Here is a 25,426-nt window from a genome sequence, read left to right as displayed (position 1 = left end):
TGCCAATTCAGCCCTAAATGTAGACTTTGCTTGAGTGCCATAAATCTTTTAACCTTACTGATCGACGAGGTGACCGATATCCGCAACCTTTGTGATATTGGTTTTCTCGGTGAGCCCCCATACGCGCGCTGAATATCGTACGAAACAAGGTTCCGTACAATAATATCAGTGGCCATCTTAAGAACTAACTAGTAAGTACACTATATTGCATCTAGCGATCTCTAACAAGTACTAGAACATCTCTGCAACAGTGACCATAATATTATTTAATTCAATGTTTTTTGTCAAGAAAGAAAACTTTTGCACTCTAAAACCATTACTTCAGGGGTGGGTTGGGTTTGATGTCTTCATCTAAAGACAAAGAACCAAAACGGATGTCATTTATAATCATTGCTGTTCTTAAATTATTCCCTTAAGGAAGAAATGTAAAAACATCAAGGACCACCCTATGTGGCTTAACTCGGGTCTAAGTTAATAGGAATGAAAAATAAAGCATTTAAGAAATACAAGTCAGAGAGTTCAGATGCTTTTTTAAGGACCAATGTGATATTTTGAATACAAGGGATGGTGAAAAAGCAAATATGCTTTATCAGTTATTTTCCTCAATGAATACAATTGAAAAGTTACAGGAATAACTCTGTAAAGGTGCTCATGGCTCAGCTCAAATAAATTGTCAACAGCTGATGCAGGATATGGTACTTTTATATTTAAACAAAATTAATATGAATACAGGCTAGGTGCTAGATTTTGAACAAACTTTTGATACAGTGCCAAATAAACATTTGATTTCAAAGCTTAGATCTGTTGATATTAGTAATGCTGTTTGTTCTTGGATAGAATACTGGCTTAATGGACATGTTCTGAGGGTTGTTGTCAATGGAATATTTGCTAATTGGAGAAAGCTTCTTAGTGGGGCAACAGGGTCTATCCAGGATGTCACATTCTTGCAAGAAGAGCTGGACAAACTTGTAAACTGTGCAGCTATGTAAACTGTGGCAGATGAGATTCAATGTTCATACATGCAAGATTATATATATGGGATACAAAAATTATGTAAGCCCTTATAACCTAAATACGATTAAGACACATTCTTGCTGAAGAAGGACCTGGCACCTGACTACTAATTTTTTTGGTCTCCTTATTCATGCTAAACATTTAAGACTCTGTACTATATGAATGGATAAATAACTGAATGCATCAATGCAGATTAGATTTAGTAACAAACTCCAGGGCATAAAATTAGCTTATGAATATTTTAGGTGTGCAGTATACATGTCCTTGCCACTAGACAGCACAAGGATGCATCTGTCTGCCCCTTGCTGTCTCACTTGCTCAGAAGCTGCCAGCCAGCTGAGGTCACATTCAGGTATTCCAGATGGCAGCATGTAGTTCTCTGCTGGTTTCCAAATAAGTTTGACAGATAAGAGATGATGATTAAACTACTGAGTTTATTTGCATGCCACACATTTGCGGTCTTGGGGGATCAAATGCATGATGAAGGACGGGAGAAACAAAAGTAAGCCAAATTTCATCTCCATTAGGGCAATGCTGTATCAGTTCAACTTTAGTACTCTTCTGTGACAATTTGATGAAAAGTATGTCATAATTATAGATTGCTTCTTATCTGGTGTCTCAATAAGCACGTGCATTAGGAAATATACATGTCCATGGGTAGTCATTAGGTACTATCATTAGTGGGTAAGGTGGGGCATATCTGAGCATTACAGATGCAATTGCAACACTGTATGTGCACGAAGGGTGCCACAGCTGACATGATACCCAGAGGACATGCCAATACTGTGCACATTGGTGCAGAGCACATTACTCAGATACAGCGCATCCATCCTTGACTGCATTTGAACAGCATCCATGTGCTTGTGCTATTCTATATGTAATAGTTATATGTAACTTTATATATAAGGGGTTGGCCATCTGTCGGCTGGCCCACCCACTAGTTACACCATGGGCAAAGGAACTCAACTCAAAAGGAACTTAACATTAGCCCCATACATATGAAGGTAAGCTAACCTAAGTGCCTAAGTGCTTTCTACATAAAATGCATTCCTGTCACTGCACACATGGCTCATTTACCAACACTGGCCAAGTTTACACTCAGGCAGTAACTGATGGCAACCTATCAGATTTTTGCTTTCCATATTCTACTTGCAGATGGCAGAAAAAAGCTAATGGGTAACTCCCCAGATGCAAATTTACCCAGTGTTTAATAAATGACCCCTATTAAATCAGAGGGGGTAAGGGGCAGAGAAAGAGGTAGGCCTGACATTAGCCTTAATCTGTGTGTAAGGATATTTTGTGAATAAAAACAAATAAACATTTAATACGTTTCTATGTGCAGAAAATTAATTACTGAACATTTATAGGAAAATAAACTAAATGTAAAATGACTTCGAAATAGGGTTTAAATCTGTGTATGGATGGGATGTAAGTGTGGAAACTGATAAAAAGCAGCATAAAGGCAGATTATTCTATAGTAATTATATTAAAAGACCACAAACAATAAACATAACGTTAAAACGTTTACTTTTATGACAGTTTTATATTAATTTAGAGCTTGTTGTACTGTATTTTAAGTAAACTTCACAGTATGCTGTCTATCTTGTGCCCATCACCATGAAAATCACAAGGAAGTTCAAGTTCAATTTATTTCAGTTTGATGTTAAATTTGGGTTTGATCATTGTTTGTATAAGAAACAATATTACAGAAGGTTTCTTCTCTTTTTATTATAATACAAAAACAGGAAACTATTCATGCTTTTATTTATTTATTTATCATTTCTTAAAAGCAGCATACACTGGACTGACCTTATTTTGTCTGCGCCTGTTTTATTTAGAGTGAATTATTGATTAAAAGTGTATAGCCTTGGCTGAGGGTTGTAGCAAAGTGTGTTGCTAACAAATGAACCCTATCCAGTTTCCTTTGTATTTATATGCTGCTTTTAAACCATTTAAACCAGTGAATGGGAGCAGGCATAAATTTATACGTTATTATATGTAAATAGAATTGCTTGTTTTTGTAATGCTTTGAAAACCTTAAGTACAAAGAAATTGTATTTATCATTCATAAGGTTCAGATATGCAGCATGTATCACTTAAACAAGCTTCTCTTTATCCTGGGCTTATAGACAAAAAAAGTACAAGATGGACATAAACACACACATGCACATACAGATGTGCTTTTTTGGCCAATTGGGTTAATCTTTAACTCAAATAGGGAGGTTTTGCATCCACAGTGCACAGTTGACCTGACCTAGTGAACTAAGAGGGTAATTTCTCAATGTTCTGTTTTTTTCCCCCATGATTAGAGTTTCTTTGCCTAAATAACCATCATTCTGAATAATGGCTTAAAAAACAGGAATTTTGGATATTTACTAAGCAAAAAAATGTAAAAACCTCTAATGTAAAATTTTGTGATCTGAAGTCAAGAAGTCAATTGGAGCTGTCTTAGGCAAATATGAATTTTGAGAAATAGGCCTCCCCTGTGTTAAGTGATCATACTGAAAAAAGAAAAAGTGATATTTGAGTTCAGAGATCAACAGCTCCTAAAGTGACACTAAAAAACAACTCTTCAAAATATGTATGTATATACTTTTATGGCAAAATTATAAAGCTAAGGCAAAGACAATGTTATCATAGACATAAAAAAGATGTCATTTCCGGGGTCAGTATCTCTTTAAGCTGCCGCAGAAAAGCGTTTTTTTGTCTGAGACAGGTGGAACACTTAACTGCGCAAACTGAACATGGCCATTAACAAACTTAATTGTAGACATCTGCATCAAAATCCATGTCAACCTAAGATGCTCCCAGATGTGAAAGATTTTGGGTTGGTATCCCTGGTGCTAGACTGCTGAATATTTTCAAAAAACCCTACCTTATGTAGAGTTCTCTGCATATACAAAGGGGTAATTTGAATACACGCAAACAAAAATGGTTTTGAAGTTGGAAAATCAGTGTTGCTTATAGATAGACTTTTTTCCAGGATGTAAGATTCCAGCTGCCAGAAGAGAAGACTGCTTGCCAAATGTGCTCCCGGAAGTAATTTTATATGTGCAATGTGGTGAGAAAAAAGGGTATGAGAGAGTCAAAGAAGCTGCTCAAGAGATTTCTTTGGGGACTTCAAAAGAGCAGCATTACGGAAAGGGGAATGTGAAAAGTTAATATGACAGTGTTATAAATCAAGCCATCTTGTTACTCTTTTCTGGGAACAAAAGTAGCAAGTAAAGATAATATAATTAGTAGCTTTTTCTTTGGACAACCTTCTTTAGAAGGTCAAAGTTTTATCTGTTTTAGAAGAAAATTTTAATTTATTCTGCAAATATTGGAATAAGAAAGGAAAGGAAAAATAAACAGAAAATCAAGGACGTAACATCAGCAGTTGCAAGTGAAGACAATGTAAAATAGCCATAATCAAGAATAGCAACAGTCAATCATAAAAAGTATACAGACATTTGTTAAGGATATTTGTATTACAGAAATATGAATATTGAAGTTGTAAAGGAATACCTGTAGAAAGGCAAAAGTTAGTTAAAAGATAAGTTAACCACATGTTTACTTCCACTGAGGTTTCCTGGGCCCAAGTCATGCACATATTGTGTAAATTTGCCCAAAAATATATAACACATATTGATACAGATCTAAAGATAAATACAGATACAGTACCTAGCATAAGAATTCAACCCCCTTTAGATTGCTGGCCAAAAGTTTAGTTTCCATAAAAAACACATTTTATCTGTACATATATAAATATAATCAAAATAAACTGCATTATCAGGTCTTCACTTCAAAACAAAAGTGTTTTTATTGAAAATCCAAAGTTTCGCTCACATAAAGTGACCTTCCTCAGGGCCAAGGACCTTCTTGGAAGGTCACTTTATTTGACCAAAGCAATTAAGTGATTTGCATGTGAGTGCGCACCATCTCGAAATTCTTTAAAGTGATACTGACAGCCACTCAAAACTTTTTACACCTGCTGTTGTGTTTTAATTTGTATCAGCTTTAAATTCTTTATAAACAAAATCTGCAAAGTTTTTTCGCTTCATAATTATGGTAGCACGAATTACAGACCCACGGAGCAGCCATGTTTGTTCCCCTCTTCCAGGTTTTAATTTAACTGCCTCCCAAGTGAATAAATATGCCCAATCACAAACCTGCAACCCCCCTTCTGCTTTCAGCCGGTGTGTGACAAGCTCAGCTCCGTTGTCTATGTGTAATAGGGAGGGAAGCAGGCAGGCACGGCAAAGCTATTTAAATTCTTCCTGCGAAGAGCAGAGTGGGGGCACAGCCCTTTGAAGTAGGCAGGCAATGGAAAGATCAAGCCTGCCTGCTATCTAGTTCACAATGCGAGGAACAAATGAGGGAGGGGGACTCTATGAAGCAAACGGCAATCTGAATCCTCCCAGTTTATGATGTAGTCCTTTTGACAGATTGAGAAGCTACAGTCGGGTTGCCAGTCGGGTTCAGGATCTTCAGGATTTATGTAGAAAACCAGGACTTTTTAGGAAAAAACAATCAGCATGACCTATAAGTAGGTTTGGAAGTAGGTTCATATTTTTATAAGAATTTTTTTGGTGTCAGTATCACTTTAAGTATATAAAACTATTTACCTATATTTCAATATCTATAGATGGATAGATACATACACTGGAATTTTGTAGTAAAGTTTTTATCTAAAGAATTTTAAAATTTACTTGCAGTAAGGGCAAACATTAACTACATATTCCTTGGACACTGATATGTTTTAGTTTGTATAAATATCTGTAGTAACATTATTAAAAAACTAAAAATGATATTCCATTTATTGGACTCACTTAACTCAACTTCAAGGTTGATATGAGGGTCTAAGTGCACATGATAAATACTGTAATGCAATGACAACAAAATGCAGTCAAGCTGCTCACATAAAAGAGTGACAGCCCTATCAGAAGGAGAGGATTAGCATATGGAAGGTGCAGTTAATCCTGCTGACCCTAGTACACAGTTTTCTGCCAGAACACACCTGTTCTAAAATGACAAATGTCAGGAATACAGCAGGCTGCTCTTGTGTTCACATGCCACTATCTGATAATCCATTTAATCACAAACTTGGGTTTCATTTATTAAAATATAAAATTTCAAATTAATCTTCAGAAGAATAAGCAATACCAGGTGAAATCGATATGATTTTTTATACTAACTTTTTCAGGGGGGGGGGGATATATTTGAATCTTTGAGATATATATATATATATATATATATGACCCATGCACACAAAAGATATCAGAAAGTGAATAGAGTCTGAACAAAAGGGGGGGGGGGGGGGATGTGTCCTGATCAACAAAAATGGGGAAGGCACAGAAGGAATGAAAGAAATAATGACAGAATATTATTTAGGGAGGGGGTCAGTTCTAACAAGAAAGATAGAGACTTTGGAGCAAGGAAACGGTCTGAGCTGCAGGGGGGCAGAAAGGTGAGGCACCTGTTTTTTTTGAGAATTGGAAGGAAGAGTAAATGCAGGTTCAACAGGAGAGTTGTGAGAGATGGAGAAGGGATGCAGCTTGAGCATTAGGCATGAATTGGTAGATGTTAAAGGGAAACTACTGTGAAAATAAAAATGTAATATAAGCATCATCTGGTAGAGCGGGACAAATGTACTAAGGGTGGCTTTGTGGTAATGTTAGTGTGAGCGTGGAGATAAGATGGGTTCTGTCCAAATAGATATTTTTGATAGAAGAAGGAAGTGGTGAAGCAGAACAGATCTTACAAGGGGCAGTAAAAGCACTTGTTTTTGGATGTAAAGGGACCGGATGTTTTGGGACCGCATCAACGAGCTGATGCGGTCAGATATCGATCGGCCAGGTTAGAAAATTCAGTTGGATCAGGGACCGCATCGGCTCGTTGATGCCCCATTGCCCCAGGGCCAAACAATCAAATAAGCCTACACACTCCCCGATATCGCCCACCCGTAGGTGGGGATATCGGGTGAAGATCCGCTTGCTTGGCGATCTCGCCAAGCGAGCGAATCTCAACATGTATGGGGACCTTAAGGATGCATTTTGCTCCCAGATCTTCAGATGCAAACCATTTCCTACCCCAACCCTACTTAATAATAAACAAGGGTAAACATTTTAACTATCTAGTAATAATAATGTCCACAACAGCTGTAAATAACCAAAGGTTGAATAAAAGAGGGTCTTTAATAGGGGCAAAAAACAATTGGGACTCATAACTCATGAAGTAACAGGGCCACGGTCACAGGCTGCTCACAGAAATAATATATGCAACTGAAGAACGGATACCCACAATTTTAATATTCACTGTTAATATGATCTCATTTCCACTGTTTACAGGTACGGAACCTGTTATCCAGAATACTCAGAACCTGGGGTTTTCCGGATAAGGGATCTTTCCATACTTTGGATAGCCATACTTAAAGACTGCTAAAAAATTATTTAAACATTATTAAATCATTTTTAAAACATTATTTCATTAAAATGAAGTCTATGGGAGATGGTCTTCCCTTAATTCAGAGCTTTCTGGATAACAGGTTTTTTTTTTGATAACAACTCCCATATCTCTACTAGGATTTCTTAGGAAAGAAAAAAAATGACACATTTGCACAAACTTTGAATCAATACAAATATTTTCTTTATAGGAGTTTGACAAAACAATGCTGAAACAGGATTAAATAAAAACCATAGATAAATGAATAAATGATAAAATAATACCTGATCAGTATCCACTGAACATAAGAAATTCTGGGAAACCTTTTTATGCACAACAATATAAGTTCTATTCTATGGTTCTTCTATGGAAATGAAATGAGTCAGAATTATTCTGCACCATGAATGAACAAGGAAAGTAAGATAAATACTGCGTCAGAGCAAAAGTTTTGAAAAAAAATCTATTTAGACATAACCTTATGTAATATAGAACATCAATGTCATGGCAATGTTTCTTTGCAACACAGAAATGCAACAAGAATAAAATAGCTGTCATCTTTCCTTAAATATAGGACATGCAGCTATTTTCTGTATGGCGTATATGTATTCTTTACACAGAAAGATGGAGCACATCTGCTCCCAAGCCATTTGCCCCCATCTGGCACTTTTCCCAGGTGTCTACAGTTCCTTTGGTCAGCAAGGGCACATTCCCTTGTTATTTGCACTCTCCTGACATGCACAGGAACTGATCAGCAAGGAAACTTAAAGAGAAACAATAATAAATCAGCACCTCATGTAAATGACATATAGGTATGGGACCATTCATCCAGAATGCTTGGGGCCTAGTGTTTTCCGGAAAAAAGGACCTTCCATACTTTGGATCTCCATACTTTAAGTCTGCTAAAAAATTATTTAAACATTATTAAACCCAATAGGATTGATTTGCCTTGTTTCAGATTAATAAAAAGTACAAGCTACTGTTATATTCTACTGTTATATTAGTAAGAAAAAGGAAATCATTTTTAAAAAATGATTTCATTAAAATGAAGTCTATGGGAGATGGACTTCCTGTAATCATTGCTCTGTGCTCCCTTTGCCTAAATGGTGTATTTGAGCTGTGTATCACACAATTCTGACACAAAGGGGCCATTTATGAACAGTCCTTTTATGAACGGACTGTTTTTCGGATTTTTGATGCCGGTTTTTGTTTGACAATTCAGAAGTCTCAGTTAGTAAGTTTTAGTGACTTTTCTATTAATTTTCCCGCACGTGCTTTTTCAGTTCAGATCTTTTGATAAATGTCAGACATTCGTGGAAATGAGTTTTGGTTGGGTTTTTTTTTTCCAACTTTTAAAATCATTATTCAATTACATGTTTTTTAATGCAAGAAAATCTTGAATTGCATAAAAAATGAACATTACAAGTAACCAGCATGAATAAAACATGCATTTTTTTTACTTACAAGTTTTGAAGCTTGCATTGTTTTTACCCTACTATTTGATGTGTAATGAACAATATGGACACCAGATTGTTGTCTTTATTCTAATAGCTCTGAAAATCAAAGTGAACATATGTGTGCAAAAAATTTATGGGGTTACTATAAATTATTTTAATGATCTAGTCAGATCATAAATGTATTTATATGTGTGGCTTCTGTTCAACAACTGCTATATTCAGTGCAACAATATCTTACAAAAAATACAGAAAGAAAGCTGCAGACTTAATACAGGACATTACTGAGAGTAAATATACATAGGCGGTCCATGCCCTCTAGAAAGAAAAGCCTTGCCTGTAGTAGATGGAATAATTTACTGAGCACATAAGGACTCCTACAATCTAGTTGAAACTATAAGGACTGACGGGGTAAGTTTTCCACATAGGTAATAGAGAAATACATCTTTAAATTGCCCATTTGTGTCTGTTAGTTACCCCTCCCATATAGATTGTAAGCTCTACGGGGCAGGGACCTCCTTCATCTTTTGTTTCTGACTCTTATTGCAACTGCACCTTGTATTTATTTGTATTTATTGTTGTACTTTGTATTTATCCATTATCTTTAACCCCCTGTCTGTATTAATGAATTCTACTGTACAGTGCTGCGTACATACAAATTTAAGGGGCTGGGGAAAACATTCAGAGCAACTTCAGAGAGACGGCAGCCTTATTATTGACCCAAGGGCCAGGACTACTTTAAGGAGTTGGTGGGCCCTGGGCGGAGATCAAATTGATAGCCCTCTCAGTTAAATCTGTGTATACAGGAAACAAGCCCTGTGCCTCAGCTTTAAGCTTTTTATATTATTGCAGTTAATTAAAACACTGCCAAACCAAAAACCACTTGCTAGCTCTGCTTGCTCTGTACAGAAGTGTTCTACCTGATGTCCATTTACAGCCCCTTCCTTATGTACAATTATTCTTCATTTGCTTCATCTGTGTAGGAAACCACACACTAAAAATTATTACTGGCAGCCAAGCATCATCCCCAAATAGCCATAGCAAAATACACCTTGCACATTTTTGTGAAACGAATGCAAATGCACCACTCAAGCCTGGTCTCATGCAACATTTGCAGATATTATAAGCACCACTAAGCATGGCTCCAATAGTGCATACCTGCTTTAAGTTTTCCTAGTCCTCAAAATGTAAAGCAATGAATCAGACTGGGACCAAAGTGCATTTGTACCCAAGAAGAGAATGCCAATGTGTCCCCCGTCAACCTAGCCCTGAGTATTTAGCTATCACTAAACAACATTTATACAGTTACTCTACAAGTGACGAATTCAAAGTAATTTCCTTTAAATTAAATCATGTAATCTACACTCAAAATTTATTACAAACTTAGAAGATACAGCAGGATAAAAAACAGTGCTCCAGCCATGTTTACATGTCTATGGGGAGCATGACACAAGCACATACATACAGAGACTGGCATACACACGCAAGATTTACATATACATGCATACAGACTTTTATGTCCACACAAACACACATAAACAATAGCCAACATGTGCTTATGTAAATGCATATAATATACACATTTTTCCTTTAATGGGTAGCTAAAGTATTATTTCTGACATATTTTGGGCCATGATAAACATGCTCATGCACATACACATCTGGTGTAATCTGACCTGACACTGGTAGGAGTCAGAAGTGAGGTAGAGGGCCATTAAAGCATTTGGATTTATCACTGTTTCTGATTTGCCCATTAAGTAATGCGACCATGCCAAAGGCACAGCTATACTTTTTGTCCAATGAGATAATCCCATCCATACAAACAACTGCCTCGGTACTGGTAGCAAAAGTACATAAAAAATAAATAAATATATATATATATTGAAGAAAAGACCAGCAACACCGGATCTATTGCAAACAATCAATTATATATTGAAAAATACATGAACAGCCAACGTTACGTTTCGGTCCCCGTCGGGTCCCCGTTTCGGTCCCCGTCGGGACCTTTCTGGTCATGTGAGTTTAAACAAAAACAAAACAAAGAAAGTAAAGTAATATATATATATGTTATATATATATATATATATATACGATCTTGATAAAGGTCTCGAGTGAGGACCGAATCGTCGATCTATAATAAATAAATAAATAAATAAATATATATATATATATATATGAAATTCAAATTATTTTACTTATGTTTTTATCATATACTGTGACCTTCCTCAGGGACAAACCTATATACAGTATACCTATATATTAACCTATAAATACATATTATATATATATATAATCTATAAAAAATAAATAAATAAATATATATATTTATTTTTTATAGATCGACGATTCGGTCCTCACTCGAGACCTTTATCAAGATCGTATATATATATATATATATATATATATATATATATATATATATAACATATATATATATTACTTTACTTTCTTTGTTTTGTTTTTGTTTAAACTCACATGACCAGGGCTAACCACCTGGAACCATTCCAGCTGGGAGTGTTTAACAACAGCTGCAGAACAACAGGTTACACTGCTAATTTGGTGTGTTTTTGGATCTAGGTCATGAAACCTTAGTTATTTTTACTGTAAGCAATTAAGTAACATGGATAGGCTATTAATAATACTTGAATAATTGTGGTCTAATCACTAGGGGGAAAATAATGTATTAAAATCACTTTAGTAATTCATTAATTCTAAATAGCTTTTATACACGACAGCCAAGCATTCACATACTCTAAAACAGGAGTCTTTCAGTACTAGCAACAATTGGTGCAGCTCACAAAAGCAGGCACACTTTCTTCCTATTTTCACAATACGCCACGCATAAGGGAAATGCAATAGGAGGCACAAAGAAACCCAAAGGGATCCATAATAAGTTTGCTTTTAAACAAATGCCCAGTAAATGTTCAGAAGTGGATATGCTGCTATAGTCGACTAGATCTTTAGCAAGCCTTGCAGTATGCCAGGGAGGTGTTTTCCCTCTGAGCTGTGGGTTTATACAGCTGGCGAGCACATCGTTTTTTAAAAAATGCACACAAGTTAAATATTTGGGCACAATCCACCCCCTTGCTCCACATGGATGGAACAAGTGTTGCATGCTTCGCAATTTCATGTATATTATGCTAAGCAGCAGCTAAGCACAGCAGAAATATGGCTAGAAATGCCTGCTAGTCTGGCTTTGCTTCATTTGCAAGTCCGATCCTGAAGCCAATGCAGGGAGCAGCACAAACCCAGATTTTACTGGGTAAGCTATAAAGCTTTGTCTGTACTGGTGTGGCACTGGGTAACTTACCGCTAACGTTAATGCCATTACCATACCCCAAAATGTTATTAGTTTGAGTTCCATTAGAGCCCTTGACGTACAACCAGCAGTAAAGTTTGCCTTTTAAGAAATTATATATATATATATATCCGGATAAACTCATTAGAAGCCGCACTCACGGGTCTTATGCAAACAAAACAGATTTTTTATTGCCAGGAGAGTGAACTAACGTTTCGGCTGTTACACCAGCCTTTGTCAAAGTATATATATATATATCTATATATAGGAAGAGAACACTATGCCAATGGCAGCAAACAGGTTAAATAAAAAGTCTTTTGGAAAGGTGACATTTGCATAGAAAACTGGAAATGTTTCTTTGGCCTTTAGGAGTAAAGTGAGGAAATACCAAATCAATTAAATGCACGCAAACAGGTTCTACCATTCAATTTTCCTTGACGTGAGAGGTTTCTCATCTGTTCAATATGATTCACTCACTGTACGCAATGATACCACTGTGCACTCATTCACCAAGTCAATTAGAATAAAGTGAAATGGTTTTGAAGCCTTGTGCTTCAGCCATAATGCAAACAATGAGTGCGAGGGCACAATTCTTTTTCATTATTCTGGCACAGTGCACTCGCTTGGATTTTTTATACTTAATTAGGGAAAGTACGTTAAGAGTGTTATGGATTGGCTTCCAGCTGAGTTAAATGAAACAAATAATCCTTTTGTCATTAAACCTAAATTCAAAAGCACCACGATGCATATTGTTTTGGTGGCATCCAACAAAATGTGGTATGGACATGTTAAACCCGGTAAATGGCTGTTTTCTTAGGATTTATTCAAAATATAGGAGACAAACTGATGTTTTAACAAAAGAACAAACTTTCAATACAACATAGTTTTCTCCTGCAACCCTCCACTAGCAAATTTGTATTTTATTGTAAAATATGCTAAGGTGCAAGCAGGGTTATGAAACACAAATGCAAATAATCTGCCCGACAGATGTTGCTTTTCATCTCTGCACAGTTGTAGTTGTAACCCAACAGAAAGATAGGGTTGGCGGTATTATTCTAGTATTTGAAATATAAATAAATAATGAAAAAATAAGCAAGAAAAAGTGTGGAAGTGCCTTGTTATGGAGTAGCATGGGAAACTAAACATTAGTTAGCTTTTATAGTGCTAGAACAATTCAAATAATGAAACTGAACATTGGACTGTTAAAGGAGAAAGAAAGGTAAAAACTTAGTAAGCTTTATCAGAAAGGTCTATGTAAATATAGCCATAAGCACTCACAGAAATGCTACATTGAGTTCTCTGTCAAGATTTCTTGTGTCTGTTTTCTTCTGCCAAGGACACACAGCTCTCTTCCCCCTCCCTCCTCCTGCTCCCCCTCCCTCAAGAATGCTAAGAACTCACCCCCCCCCCCCTTAGGAATGTGGATCTGAGCCAATTAGCAGGAAGCTTCCTCATAGTCTTACTAACTGAGCATGTATACATGGTCTGGGTCTCCGTGCAGGAGGGAGGCATTATGGGAACTTTCTTTACACAGCTCAGCATTTTTTTCTTCCTGTTTGGCTTCTGATCATCTGAACAGGTGAAATATGGGGAGACTTAAGGGCACTATTGAGACAACTGAAGGTTGAGATTAACTCTTTATTAGCCTTTCCTTCTCCTTTAAATTAACTATTGTACACAACCCTAAAGTAGTCACAAACTGCATTAATTAAAAAGGTCTTGTAAAAAGTGATTTCCTTTTTGTGACTGCACCATGAAAAATATTTCCTTGTAAATGAGGTACTTTCAATTGTACTCACTAAGAAGTTTTGAGAGTTTTATGTGAGATAATTATACCAATGTGCATATCTCATTGCAGTCCCCCATAATCATGTGTCTGTATGTGCTTACTCACTGGTCCATGTGCATACTGGGTTGTTCAACATATTTGGCACATGTTTTGATGCTGTAAGTAACCACACCTTGGTTATATAAGTATGCCAAGCACTTTTATTGGCACTACTGTTATTGACAATGAGTATCCTGTAGATTTCCCTATCTCTGACCTGGACTGTATTCTTAACCTTAAAGCTTACTGCCTGTTCAGACACTTGCCTTTTTATCAAGTACAGTTATCACCCCCTAATAACTGATCTCAAATTCATACATTTGCACTGCTGCCACACCTTCCCTTGGAGACCTGCGTTGGTCTATTTTTTTAGACCCGCAACCCACTAACCCTAAGCCCAACCCGCATGGTTGCCCACTTTCATTTCCCCATGCAATTTTACCCGACCCCCAACTGCAGAAATCATCATACAGACCAGAAATGACATCACATATAGTGAAAGTGACACATTTTACACAGGAAAGTGTATTTTCAAATTTCCCCCATCTGTAGCCCAGGCCACTGCAGTTAATAGGTACATGTGGGCCATCCGTTGGGAACATCAAGTATATTCTGCCTGCGTCCTGATTGCTTTGCGAGTATTCCAGGGGTTCCTGATCCACTCCAATTAACTTCTGCTCTGTCACCAGCTTCATTATTGTGAGTCTAGTGGGGATACAGGCTTGGTTGTACTTATCCACTGAACTCCAAGGCCCACCTCTGGTAGTTGGGATTATACAGACATTCCAATGCTTTTTTTGTTTGGTTCTGTCCAGAAGCATTTGGGATGTTATTTGAGCTGAAGTGGCCATGTGAAAAATAAAATACACAGTGGGCTACAATGGTCTCAATAGTCTGTAGCATCACATGATACCCCTATGCCTCAACAGTGTCGGACTGGCCCACCAGGATACCAGGAAAACTCCCGGTGGGCCCAGGTGTCAGTGGGCCCTCCTGCTCCTCACTATTTGGCTTGCTTCATGGTCATTCCCTATTTCTGAATGGGAGAAATAGATGGAAGAATAGATGCTAGCATGTAAATAAAAGAGACTAGGAGAATAAAGAGGTTGGGTGAGGAAAGGAGGAAAAATAGTTTGGAGAGCGGGCCTATGGTCTAAGGTTTTATGGTGGGCATCTGGGGTCCCAGTCCAACACTGTACCTCAATACATCTGTCCTGCTAATATACGTAGTGTAGGGATACATACACCACTAATGCTTCTAATGTAACTGAATGGCACCCATGATCATAATCTCCTAGGTGTAGGTGCCCAAAAGTAAATACATAAGAGCCTTATGACCCGTCAACTTCTATTTATCTTAGGTCATACCTTGACCCTAAAAATCCTTGTTTTAAAGGAACAGTTGAGTGTTAAAATGAAACTGGGTAAAATGGACAGACAGCACAAAAAAAATATTTGTAATATAGTTAGTTAGGCAAAAATGTAATCTATTAAGACTGGAGTGGGCAGATGTCTAACATAATAGCCAGAACACTACTTGCTGTTTTCAGCTCTGCAACCACTTAGTTAGTCAGTGACATTGGGGGGCCACATGGAACATAACTGTTTAGTTAGTTTGTGAGCAAGCAGATCAGATTCAAACGCAAACTAACTAAACAGTTATGTCCCATATGGCCCCCCTCAAGTGACTGATTGGTTACTGACTGCTAACAGCTTAGAGAGCTGTAAAGGAAGAAGTAGAGTTCTGGCCTTTAGACATCTGTCCACATCAGCCTTTATAGATTACATTTTTGCCTATCTATATTGAAAACATTTTTTATTTTGTGCAGTATATCTATTTTACCCAGTTTCATTTTTACACTGAACTGTTCCTTTAAGCTTCGCCCTGCCCCTGTTTGGTTACCCAGTAAATCCTACATTGCAACACTGCATGCATTAGGATTCCTTTAATGGAAGCATGGATCTAAAGTTTTAATTATATCATGTTTTTTTAGTGTTATGACACACTGAATGATTGCACAGTTTGTAGATCATTACTGCAAATCTGTCTTGCAAGAAGCTCATTAATACATAGTTTTGATAACCAAAATTAAATACATTTATTTTTTACATATCTGGGTCCTTAAAAATCTTGTGTCTCACTATGAAAATCATTTGCATCTCCTTTTATAGCAAGACTCGGAACTGTGTTTTTGTAACTGTATTAACATTTGTTTAGTACTTAAACCTCTAATTGCTTCAGGGGATTGTAATTATTAATTACTCGGCTAATTGGCTTGGCTGGTGTGATTCCTTATTTTACTTTAGTTCAGTTTGGGAAGTTTGGAATATATTTCACTCACACTTGAGCATGGGGTATGGGAACTCAGGGATTTAGCATTCTGTAAAGGTTGTTGTTCCACATGCAGTTTAATAATATTAGATAGAGGGCTGGTGGGAAAGAGGCTTCTCCCATCCAAATATGGTCATTCCTATGTGGGTATTGATGTGGTTCTTATTGGTATAAAAATGCCACCTGTTCCCCTAACTGGAATATAAGAAGGTACCCCATGCTGGTTCTCAACTCCCTGGCCAGGAAAGTTCCCAGTCAGCCCTGGAGTTTTATCAGATCACTATAGAAGACAGGGAAAGGGGTCTCTGTAGAGTTAGTACTATAATAAAAATAGGGCTATTTAGTAGAGCAGAGTGACACTAAGGGACATATTTATTATAGTGTGTAAGCTAATATCACCAGTGGTCTTGCCCATAGCAACCAGATATTTGTTTTTTTTTAACTTGTAAATGACTGTTCAAATCTAATTGCTAATTGGTGATGTTGGCTTGCACACTATAATACATATGCCCCTCTGACTGTGTTCCATCATTGTAGTGAGCTAAGTGTGTAAAGTCAGTAGTGGAGAATCCCTTGGAGTTTATTTTTAAAGGCCTTGTATACTGAGGCTGGTGCCCAAAAGTGAGTTCTACCTCAATGTGTAACTAAAAGGGCCTGCATGGCATTAAAGCCTATTAAAGGGAATGATGTGACATCTGTGCCATGCCTGTTTAAGAACCACTGGTGGACAGAATATTTTGTATTTAGTAAGGCATTAATGTTCAAGATTATATTTGACCAAATATAAATCTATCCAGAAGTGGTGGGATCTGGTCTTTGATTCTGTACATGCCTAAAAATAGGTGATTTCATAACTTCATAACACCAGCTGCCCCATACAAAACATTATAAAGCTATTTTCATGTATTTTTCCTGTGCTAAAATTATGAGCTAATTGTTCAGGTTTAGATACAGCGGTAAAGACACAGGCAGTGGAAATGATTAATGTAAGGCCTCACTGATAACACCTTAGACATTCCCAGACTTATCAGTCACTGAAATATGGGTTTACAGCCTGAAAGGCAGTTAAGGTGGAATATTGTTACTGATAAATGTTTGCTTCAGAGGTATACGTAAGCAGTGGATCAGTATCACTATTGCTTTTTTTGCTCTCCAAAATGGCATTGTACAGAGGGCCTCAAACACATCCTGCAAAACTACTAAAACATATGACATATAGACAGGATGGAATAACACCACTGGACAATATAACAGTAATAAGAAGATAAAGAAAATTCATGCAGGACGTTTGAATATAGTAGTATACAGTAAGACATTACAGTCTGTAAGACATATGTGAGTAAATTAAATGGAAGACACAAACACCAAAAAGGTAGTAAAAGTAGGCACCCACTTGAACATTTACCTTCCACTGCTCTTTTGAAGAAGACCTTGCAGCTTCCACAGGTAACTACTCCATAGTGACATCCAGAGGCCTCGTCCCCACACACTAGACATACTTTGGAAGGTCTTGAGGGTCCAGTTGACATGCTCCGTAATGTTGTGCTATGGAGAAACAGTGATAAATTATTATAAACTGGTAGAATATACTGAATACACTGAAGATTATAAAAAAAACATATTGTAACATACAAAATTTTAATCATCTGATTTTCTTTTCAATTCTCATAAAACATTTTTATAAAACAGAATATAACAGTATATAACAGTATCACTGCCCAAAAACGTTATGGCAAAAATACAAGCGATTTTTTAAAAACCCATTTAATCATTGCCCTGTAATATTAAATTCAGTCAGTCTGTTCAAGAAAGCTGTTCTCCGCTCAACATGGATGCACAGATGGTTTGAAATGAAATTTTTCTATGTTACATCCGCAGCATTCTGTCAGATTATTTCCCAAACATTTTATCTTGACCAGAACCAGTAAAATAATAAGTATAAGAAAAAAATCCCTTTATTTTGCTCTTATATCTCCTATCTTGCTTCACTGTGCAGTCTGTATTGTTTGCTTGGATAATTTTACCAGCTCCCATTGTGAGGATTCATTTAAAATTAATATTATAAAGAAAGCAAAAACCAATGTGTAGAATTATGAAATTTAAATGATCATTTTAGGCATAAGTAAAAAGATACTATACTACAGCAAATACATACAAATGGTTAGAAAGCCTTGCTCGTGGAGTTTCAAAGTCAAGGATATTCAAAATGTATGCAATGTATTATGGAGATTACAAAACAAAGAGATATTACCACTCAAAACCCTCTTGTGCTTCAAGTACATCAAATATGTCCTTGGTATCCTCTTAAACCAGCAGTGTATATTATGTTTTATATTACTTTTACACTTATCATCAGAAAATGTTTTTATTATATAGACAGATGCAACACAGTTTGTTTTAACAATATATGAAGCTTTACAGAGAAGTCTGGAAGCAATACATCACCCCACAGCATCAGCAAAAACAAATATTTGTATCACCCTGTCACTAATAATTTCATGCATTTATTTCTGAACAAATGTAAAATATTGAATATCCATGTTGTAGTCAACAGACAATGTTCTGTGATTGTTAATTTACAGAGAGTCAAGTATAATGAGGGGAAAAAGACAAATCCCCAATAAAAGGCACTAAGCTTGCCCTGGAGTAGTAACTACCTGCTGACTGCTTGCTATGGGTTACTGCAAGCTCAGTGCCTTTTGTTACCCCTACAGTCTCTCCAGAGGACCCATTACAAAGTATAAATACACACCCCACAGTGGTAGACAAGGGCAAAGACATTCTGCAATGACAGGAGATTAAACCACAATGTTATCCTATTTCAAGTCTTGCTTAAATATGGAACTATTTCAATGGCATGCCATTAATATTAACATGAAGAATATTAGCAGTATGACAGTTTTGTAAAAACCTCTGAAATGTTGTTTAAACCCTAGGATGTTACCCTTATGTACCATCAGTTTCTACCCATATACATTTGGCAGGACTGAAATATGTAGATGAAGCAATATTTTCTCCAGCAAAATAAAATAGGCTAGTGCAATTATTATACCACTCTGCTCCCTGCATATTTGCTGCCCCCTGCTAATCTTGTTGCTAGATTTTAATAAATTAAAGTGTCAGCGCCATTTATTTAATGCATGTTTAGTATTAGTTTAAAAAAGTCACATTATTGCACTTTTGAAGCGTAATGTCCAAAGTTAGGTAGTGCAGGGGATCCATAATGGTAACCATAAAGGCTCTACACACACTTATTGCTGTTAACATCAACTATTATTTATTTATAATTCTGGTCACTGAAGCTTAACTACATGCTTTCCCCTACTCATTTCCAAGGGCTCTCTACACCTAATTTTGAATTGGAGAAATATCTGGATAAAGATGTCTCTTGTGTGGTTTGCAGATTCTGATTCTGATTGTAGAGACAGAGTCATATATGTGATGAAGGCTGGGTTTATGTATCCTAAAAGAAGCTACTTTTAATTTATGACAGCCTATTACTAAAACTATCAACATATACATTACCTAAAATTAGCTCTGCATATTATAATGACAGTCTTATCTGGTGGGGTTTAATCCATAAATACAGAAGAATAGGAAGCATAGGTCAATGCTAGTCATCAGTTAAATATGGCAAGCTTCAGTAATTCCCACTCCCTGTCCGCCAAGTGTCATTGCAGGCCCTCTGTCACTCAAATCGCAACATCATAATTTACCGTATAATACTTGGCCTCTATGATCACACACCATAAAATAGTCCGACCGGCAGTAATACAAATACCATTTTACAACCTTGATTTTTATGTAAATGTGTACCCATATACAAATTATTAGAGATAGCACAAAACTGGATATAATGTCTCTGTTACAATAACATCGTCATGTTATGTAAGAGAAAGTCCATTAAGATGAACAAAAAAGAAAAACTGTCAAAGCTGAATCCTAGCACAAATGCATCAACCTGTCCCAGACACATATACACCAGTTGACATCCCTGATGTTCTTTCCTCTGTATCTAAATTTGGTTAATTCTAACAACATTCAACTGTTTTGGTCTATTTTTTTTAATTACATTTGCCCCTGGCATTGGCATTGGTATTTGTCAAAGGCAAGTGCCTGGGATTTATCAGGGGCAAGTGGAAGCATGTATTTAATTCCCATCTGTCGAGGCTGCATGCAATCGTTTATTCATAAACTAAAAAGTGGCTATCAATAGGCAGTTCAAGTGACAAGATTTGTTTACAAACACATTTATTGTGCTGAATAAAAAGAAACTCTAAGTTAAATGCATAAGTAAATCTGTCAACAAAATATGTAAATAAGCAGATATAGTTACTCCGAGTAACAAAAAAGGTCATCATCTGCATGTTAGTTCATTTGTCTACTCTGCCTTCTGTTGAAGTCCAAGGTACCTGTTTTTATCTAGAGCATAAAACTCAACTATCAAATTACTTAGATTCAATGACCTTTATGATAACAAATATTTCCAAGTAGCAATGCTGTACATTTTCCATAAATGCAAATGTATTTTAGCCAAACACAAAAACATTATTGGTATGGGTAACGTTATCAGTAGCCTTATTATAACAGCTTTCCTCTATTGTCCTTCAAGTTGTTGCTACAGCCCCATTTTTTTTTTTAAGAGTAAGAGTACAGTAAGATTTCGTTTTATTATAACAAAAAAATCTATCCCTAGAAGTGTCAACTTGTACAGTAAAATCAGGGGGCTGATGAAAAATGTCCTTTCAGTAAATAAATGGAGAGTATAAAGAGGCCTTTCATTTAACTTTATCAAATTGTGATTGCCCCGTTGTTTACTGAGAAATAGCCTGGCATTGTTACTGAATTCCCTCATAGCAGTAAATGCCTTGCCTTTACAACATTCTACCTTAAATGCATCAAAAGTCTTGTATGTTGGTTGTTAAATCTTTCCATCAAATATTCCTATAAAATAATGAATCACTTTCATACATGAGTGAATGCAGCACTGGGTGGCACAATTTATCACTAGTAAAGTGTACAGACTTTAAAAACTATTTACATTTATATTATTTTCAAACAGCAAGTAATATAAATGTAACAGATTTTTGTCAAATCTCCTTTTAGTTGTTAAGAGGAGGCCTCTGTTAGTTATATTCCAAGATGGAATCTCTACTTTTGGACCAGAACTGTCCAAGTGCTGCAGCCATGGTCTGTTAAGTCTGAAAGCACACCGATAATTGTCCAATAAGCAGCCTTGAGTCCTGGCGCTGTGAACCAAAAGGTCACATTAACAGAAGTTAGGTCAGGGTCAGGAGGCCTCAGTCAATTAAGGAAAGTCTACGTTAACTATAACAATGAAAAATGCCTAATAGTAGCAGAATAAAAAATTGGGTTTACTCTCCCTCTGAGAGAAGATGTGTCATTATATAAAGGGACTCAAAGGAAGCACTAAGGGGTGCAGGAAAATGCCCATGTGCCTTCCCCCATTCATCCTTCATTAATACAACTCTGACTAAAGCAGTTAGTGCTGCATTAATGAAGGGAAATGTGTTTATTTGCACAAACCCAAATCAGCCCTTATGTCTGTACTTTGCTATTCTTTTGACAATTTGCTTGACTATAAAAATAATATAGCAGAAATAATATAGCCCTTTTCAGCTCTCCAGTCACCCACTAACAAGCCCTTGCTTACTTCTGTTATTTTCCTTCTTCTCATGTAGTTTTGTAAGTGTATATTTACAAATAACTAGTGATCATTTTAAATTAATAATAAAAACAATAAAATCATTGCTTTTAAAACTTTTTTGGGAGTGGGTAAGAAAAACTTTATTGATAGTCATCATAGATAGAAATCTTTGAATGAGCAGGTTAGAGGCACAGAGGATCTGATGAACCCAGTTATGCTCAATTAGATTAGCTTTAAAATCTTGTCTGGGGATGAGCCCTCATGACTGGAGTAGCTATGGAAATGTTTTCCACAATAACCACAGAGAAAAGCTTGTCTCCATTGAATGCTGTCAGAATAAGAATATTTCCAAAACTGTAGAAAAGAGATTTATGGGTACATGCTCAATAATCAATGGATTATATAGCTCTAGACTATTCCCTGAATGTTTTTATTTTCTATACTGTCATAAAGGAGCAATTAAATTATTGTCATGGTTAAATACTTAAGTACTTACAATGGGATTGGAAACCTTCACCCTGTCACATTTGTATACAGGTACGCTACAGTTTTTCTTTTCCACTGTGGAGCTCTGAATGAGACAGCTTCTTTAGAAATGCAAGATAATAATAATAATAACATCTTAAAGCTCCTGAGATTAGAGATGAGATGCAAAGAAACAGGAATATTGAATGCCATATTCAGGCTTTGAAAGACAAAATATAATCTAATAGTCCACTGGCTGTTAACTCTTTACAGGTCTGCTGCAATGGGCGAGAGGTCCCATATAGTCTTTAAAATAACTGGGGGTCATTTACAAATACTAAGCAAATTTGCACCTGGACTGTAACCTATAAAAACCAATGAGATGTTTGTTTTCATTATGCAACTTGCAGCAGGCTGAAAAAAACCCTAATTACTGATTGGTCGCTATTAGTTACTGCCCAGGTCTATAATGAGCCCCACTGTGTGATAACCCCGGGCACAGGGCAATGTGCACGCATATGACATATATGAGCTTGCACTAAGCACACAAGTTAATCTCACAGACAGGAGGGTCAGGCAGCAGATAGAAGCAATAAGGTGTTTATAAGATCGAGATGTGGCTGTTTTTGGTGTTACGTGGATTATTCTCAACTGCTTCTTTCAGATATGGTCAAGAGCATATGCAATGGAATTTAATTTCTCATCTGGGTCAGTAAAATCAGTAGTCCATCTACTTTGAAAGGGAAAAGGTTATGGCAAAAGTCAAAATAAAGTGTGTTCCATGGAAAAGAAAATTTGTGTCAAGATGCAAGGAGAAGCTAAGAAAGAAGATTTGTTTCTCTGAAGGCCTTACAATCTAGGCAGTTATTTGTAAGCAGATTTCTCTCCAAGACACCAGGGTTCATTTACTAATCCACTGTGCAGTACAAAGAGCAAAGAGCCTATTCACAAAATTACTTGTGTCTATACAAGCTTCCCAGTACATGCTCCTTGCACAGAATCAATCAGTTCCGCTTGCTTTGCTATTTAGATGAAAGGTGCAAAGCAAAAGCAGGACAGCAAAAGACATGTAGTGACCAAATGATAAATCTCCCTCCATGTGTTGGTGTCCATATGTACCCAATATATTTGTCAAGGAGGAGGCTTAAAGTTAATAAGTAAACGTTTTTTTTTTCTTTGAGTAAAATTACTGTAAACAGCCTCCAGAATTGTCCCAGCATTCTCTCTGACCTGATTCCTCAGTCAGAAGGTATTCTTTATCGTTGCTTCCTTGTGCAGAGTGAAGCCCTGCCCCCACTTCCTGCTCAGTTCTCTCTTCAATTCAACAAGGTTGTCAGCATTAGCCATTTATTTTTTTTTTTGATGAGAGACCTGAACAGGAAGTGGGGGCAGGGCTTCACTCTGCACAAGGAAGCAACGATAAAGAATACCTTCTGACTAAGGAACCAGGTCAGAGAGAATGCTGGGACAAAGGTAGGTAATTCTGGAGGCTGTTTAGAGTAATTTTACTTAAAGAATAAATAAACCTTTTTTTTTCTCTATAAGACACCTTTAGATGAGACAGATTATATATTCAGTTTGATCTGGAGTGGTATGTTTTTTCATGACATTTATATTTACTATACTTTATTTTTTTTAGGCAGGTTTCTTCTGTGCCAAAACCTAGCTCTGCCAACACCTGCAGTGTACTGCAGACCATTATTGGCATTTGGCATGTATGCTTTTGATGAGGTCTTAAGGATTCAAATCAGAATAATAAGACTAGGAACCTCAAATGAAGATGTAATATATCTGACCGGCACTGAGCTACATGGCATTGTTACTTATGATTTTTTTTCTTTGTATCCTAGAACATGCGGCAAGTTCTGAATTGATTTTCAGACAACATTTGCAGTTAAGAGTTGGAGCTAAGGTTGCCACCTGCCAGCCTGGCCTGATACCAATGATATTAATAGGAAAAAAAGATAAAAATATAGGAAGGCCAGTATTTTTTCTCAGAAAAGGTTGCAACGTTGGAGCAGAAAAACCTACATGCAAATTTTGAATTCGGCAGAATATTGTACCGTTTAGGGCTCTGGCACATGGGGAGATTAGTCGCCACGGGCGACTAATCTCCCCAATGTGCCAGAGCCCTTAAGGTGTTTCATGACATTCTTTCAGCCATTGTGTTTTAAGGTTCTAAAGCATCATCCATAAAAATCTGGATTCAGAAAGTACACTTTGGGGTTTGTTAAGACCTATTCATATTTATTATGGTGTTTCTTTGCACCAAAGGACAGATGGCGAATGTTTTTTAAAACATTTTAAGCAAACACTTGTGGTTTAGATGTTTAGGTACTACATCTGTTAGAATATGTTCTAAAAATATATGGGTTTTCTGGGGTCAAATGGGGACTTTTATGACACATAAAATGTAGGTAGTTTTTAATGTTTGCAGTAGCTGATGAATTATTAATAAGCTCAAATTATATTTTTGATCCCTAAATACTACGATAACCTCTGCCATTCATACTTGTGGATATTTTATCTTTCTACCCTTGATATCTTTAAAGGAGAAGGAAAGTCATTTTGGCATTTTACTGCCAACAGATTTGCCACATTAGTGGCCCCAGGAATTACGGCTGTTTCTGAGAGAGGAAGTCAGACACTGGAACATCATGTTTACAAAAAAAGAGACAAGAAATCCTGTGTTTCTTTTGATAGAGGACTCAGTGCAGCATTAATGTGAGTGCTTATGGCTGTATTTACATAGACATAAAGCTTATTTAGTTTTTACCTTTCCTACTCCTTTTAACGCCAAGCTTTGAGGTGATTTTTTTTTTTTTTAGAAATATAATTTAAAAAAAATGATAAATTTAGCAAAACAATGTTATTGGGTTTATTCAATATTTAAATTATTTTTAACAAACTTATGGAGATCCAAATTACAGAAAGATCCCTTATCTGG

At 36.5% G+C, this 25,426-nt stretch overlaps 1 protein-coding gene across 2 annotated transcripts in view; it reads right to left on the bottom strand.

The window, feature by feature from the left end:
• nr3c2 (nuclear receptor subfamily 3 group C member 2) overlaps positions 1 to 25,426 on the bottom strand; it is a 185,185-nt gene that overhangs the window by 55,065 nt on the left and 104,694 nt on the right. Inside the window, exon 3 of one of the 2 annotated variants that reach the window (XM_031895503.1) lies at positions 17,740 to 17,891. In XM_031895503.1, the coding sequence (XP_031751363.1) occupies positions 17,740 to 17,891 (152 nt within the window). The remainder of the gene's footprint in view (positions 1 to 17,739; positions 17,892 to 25,426) is intronic. The other variant, XM_002933501.5, reaches the window with a different exon arrangement.

The sequence above is a fragment of the Xenopus tropicalis genome, chromosome 1 (assembly GCF_000004195.4).
Source record: "Xenopus tropicalis strain Nigerian chromosome 1, UCB_Xtro_10.0, whole genome shotgun sequence".
Classification (NCBI taxonomy): Eukaryota; Metazoa; Chordata; class Amphibia; order Anura; family Pipidae; genus Xenopus; species Xenopus tropicalis.
This window is presented reverse-complemented; position numbering and strand designations above follow the sequence as displayed.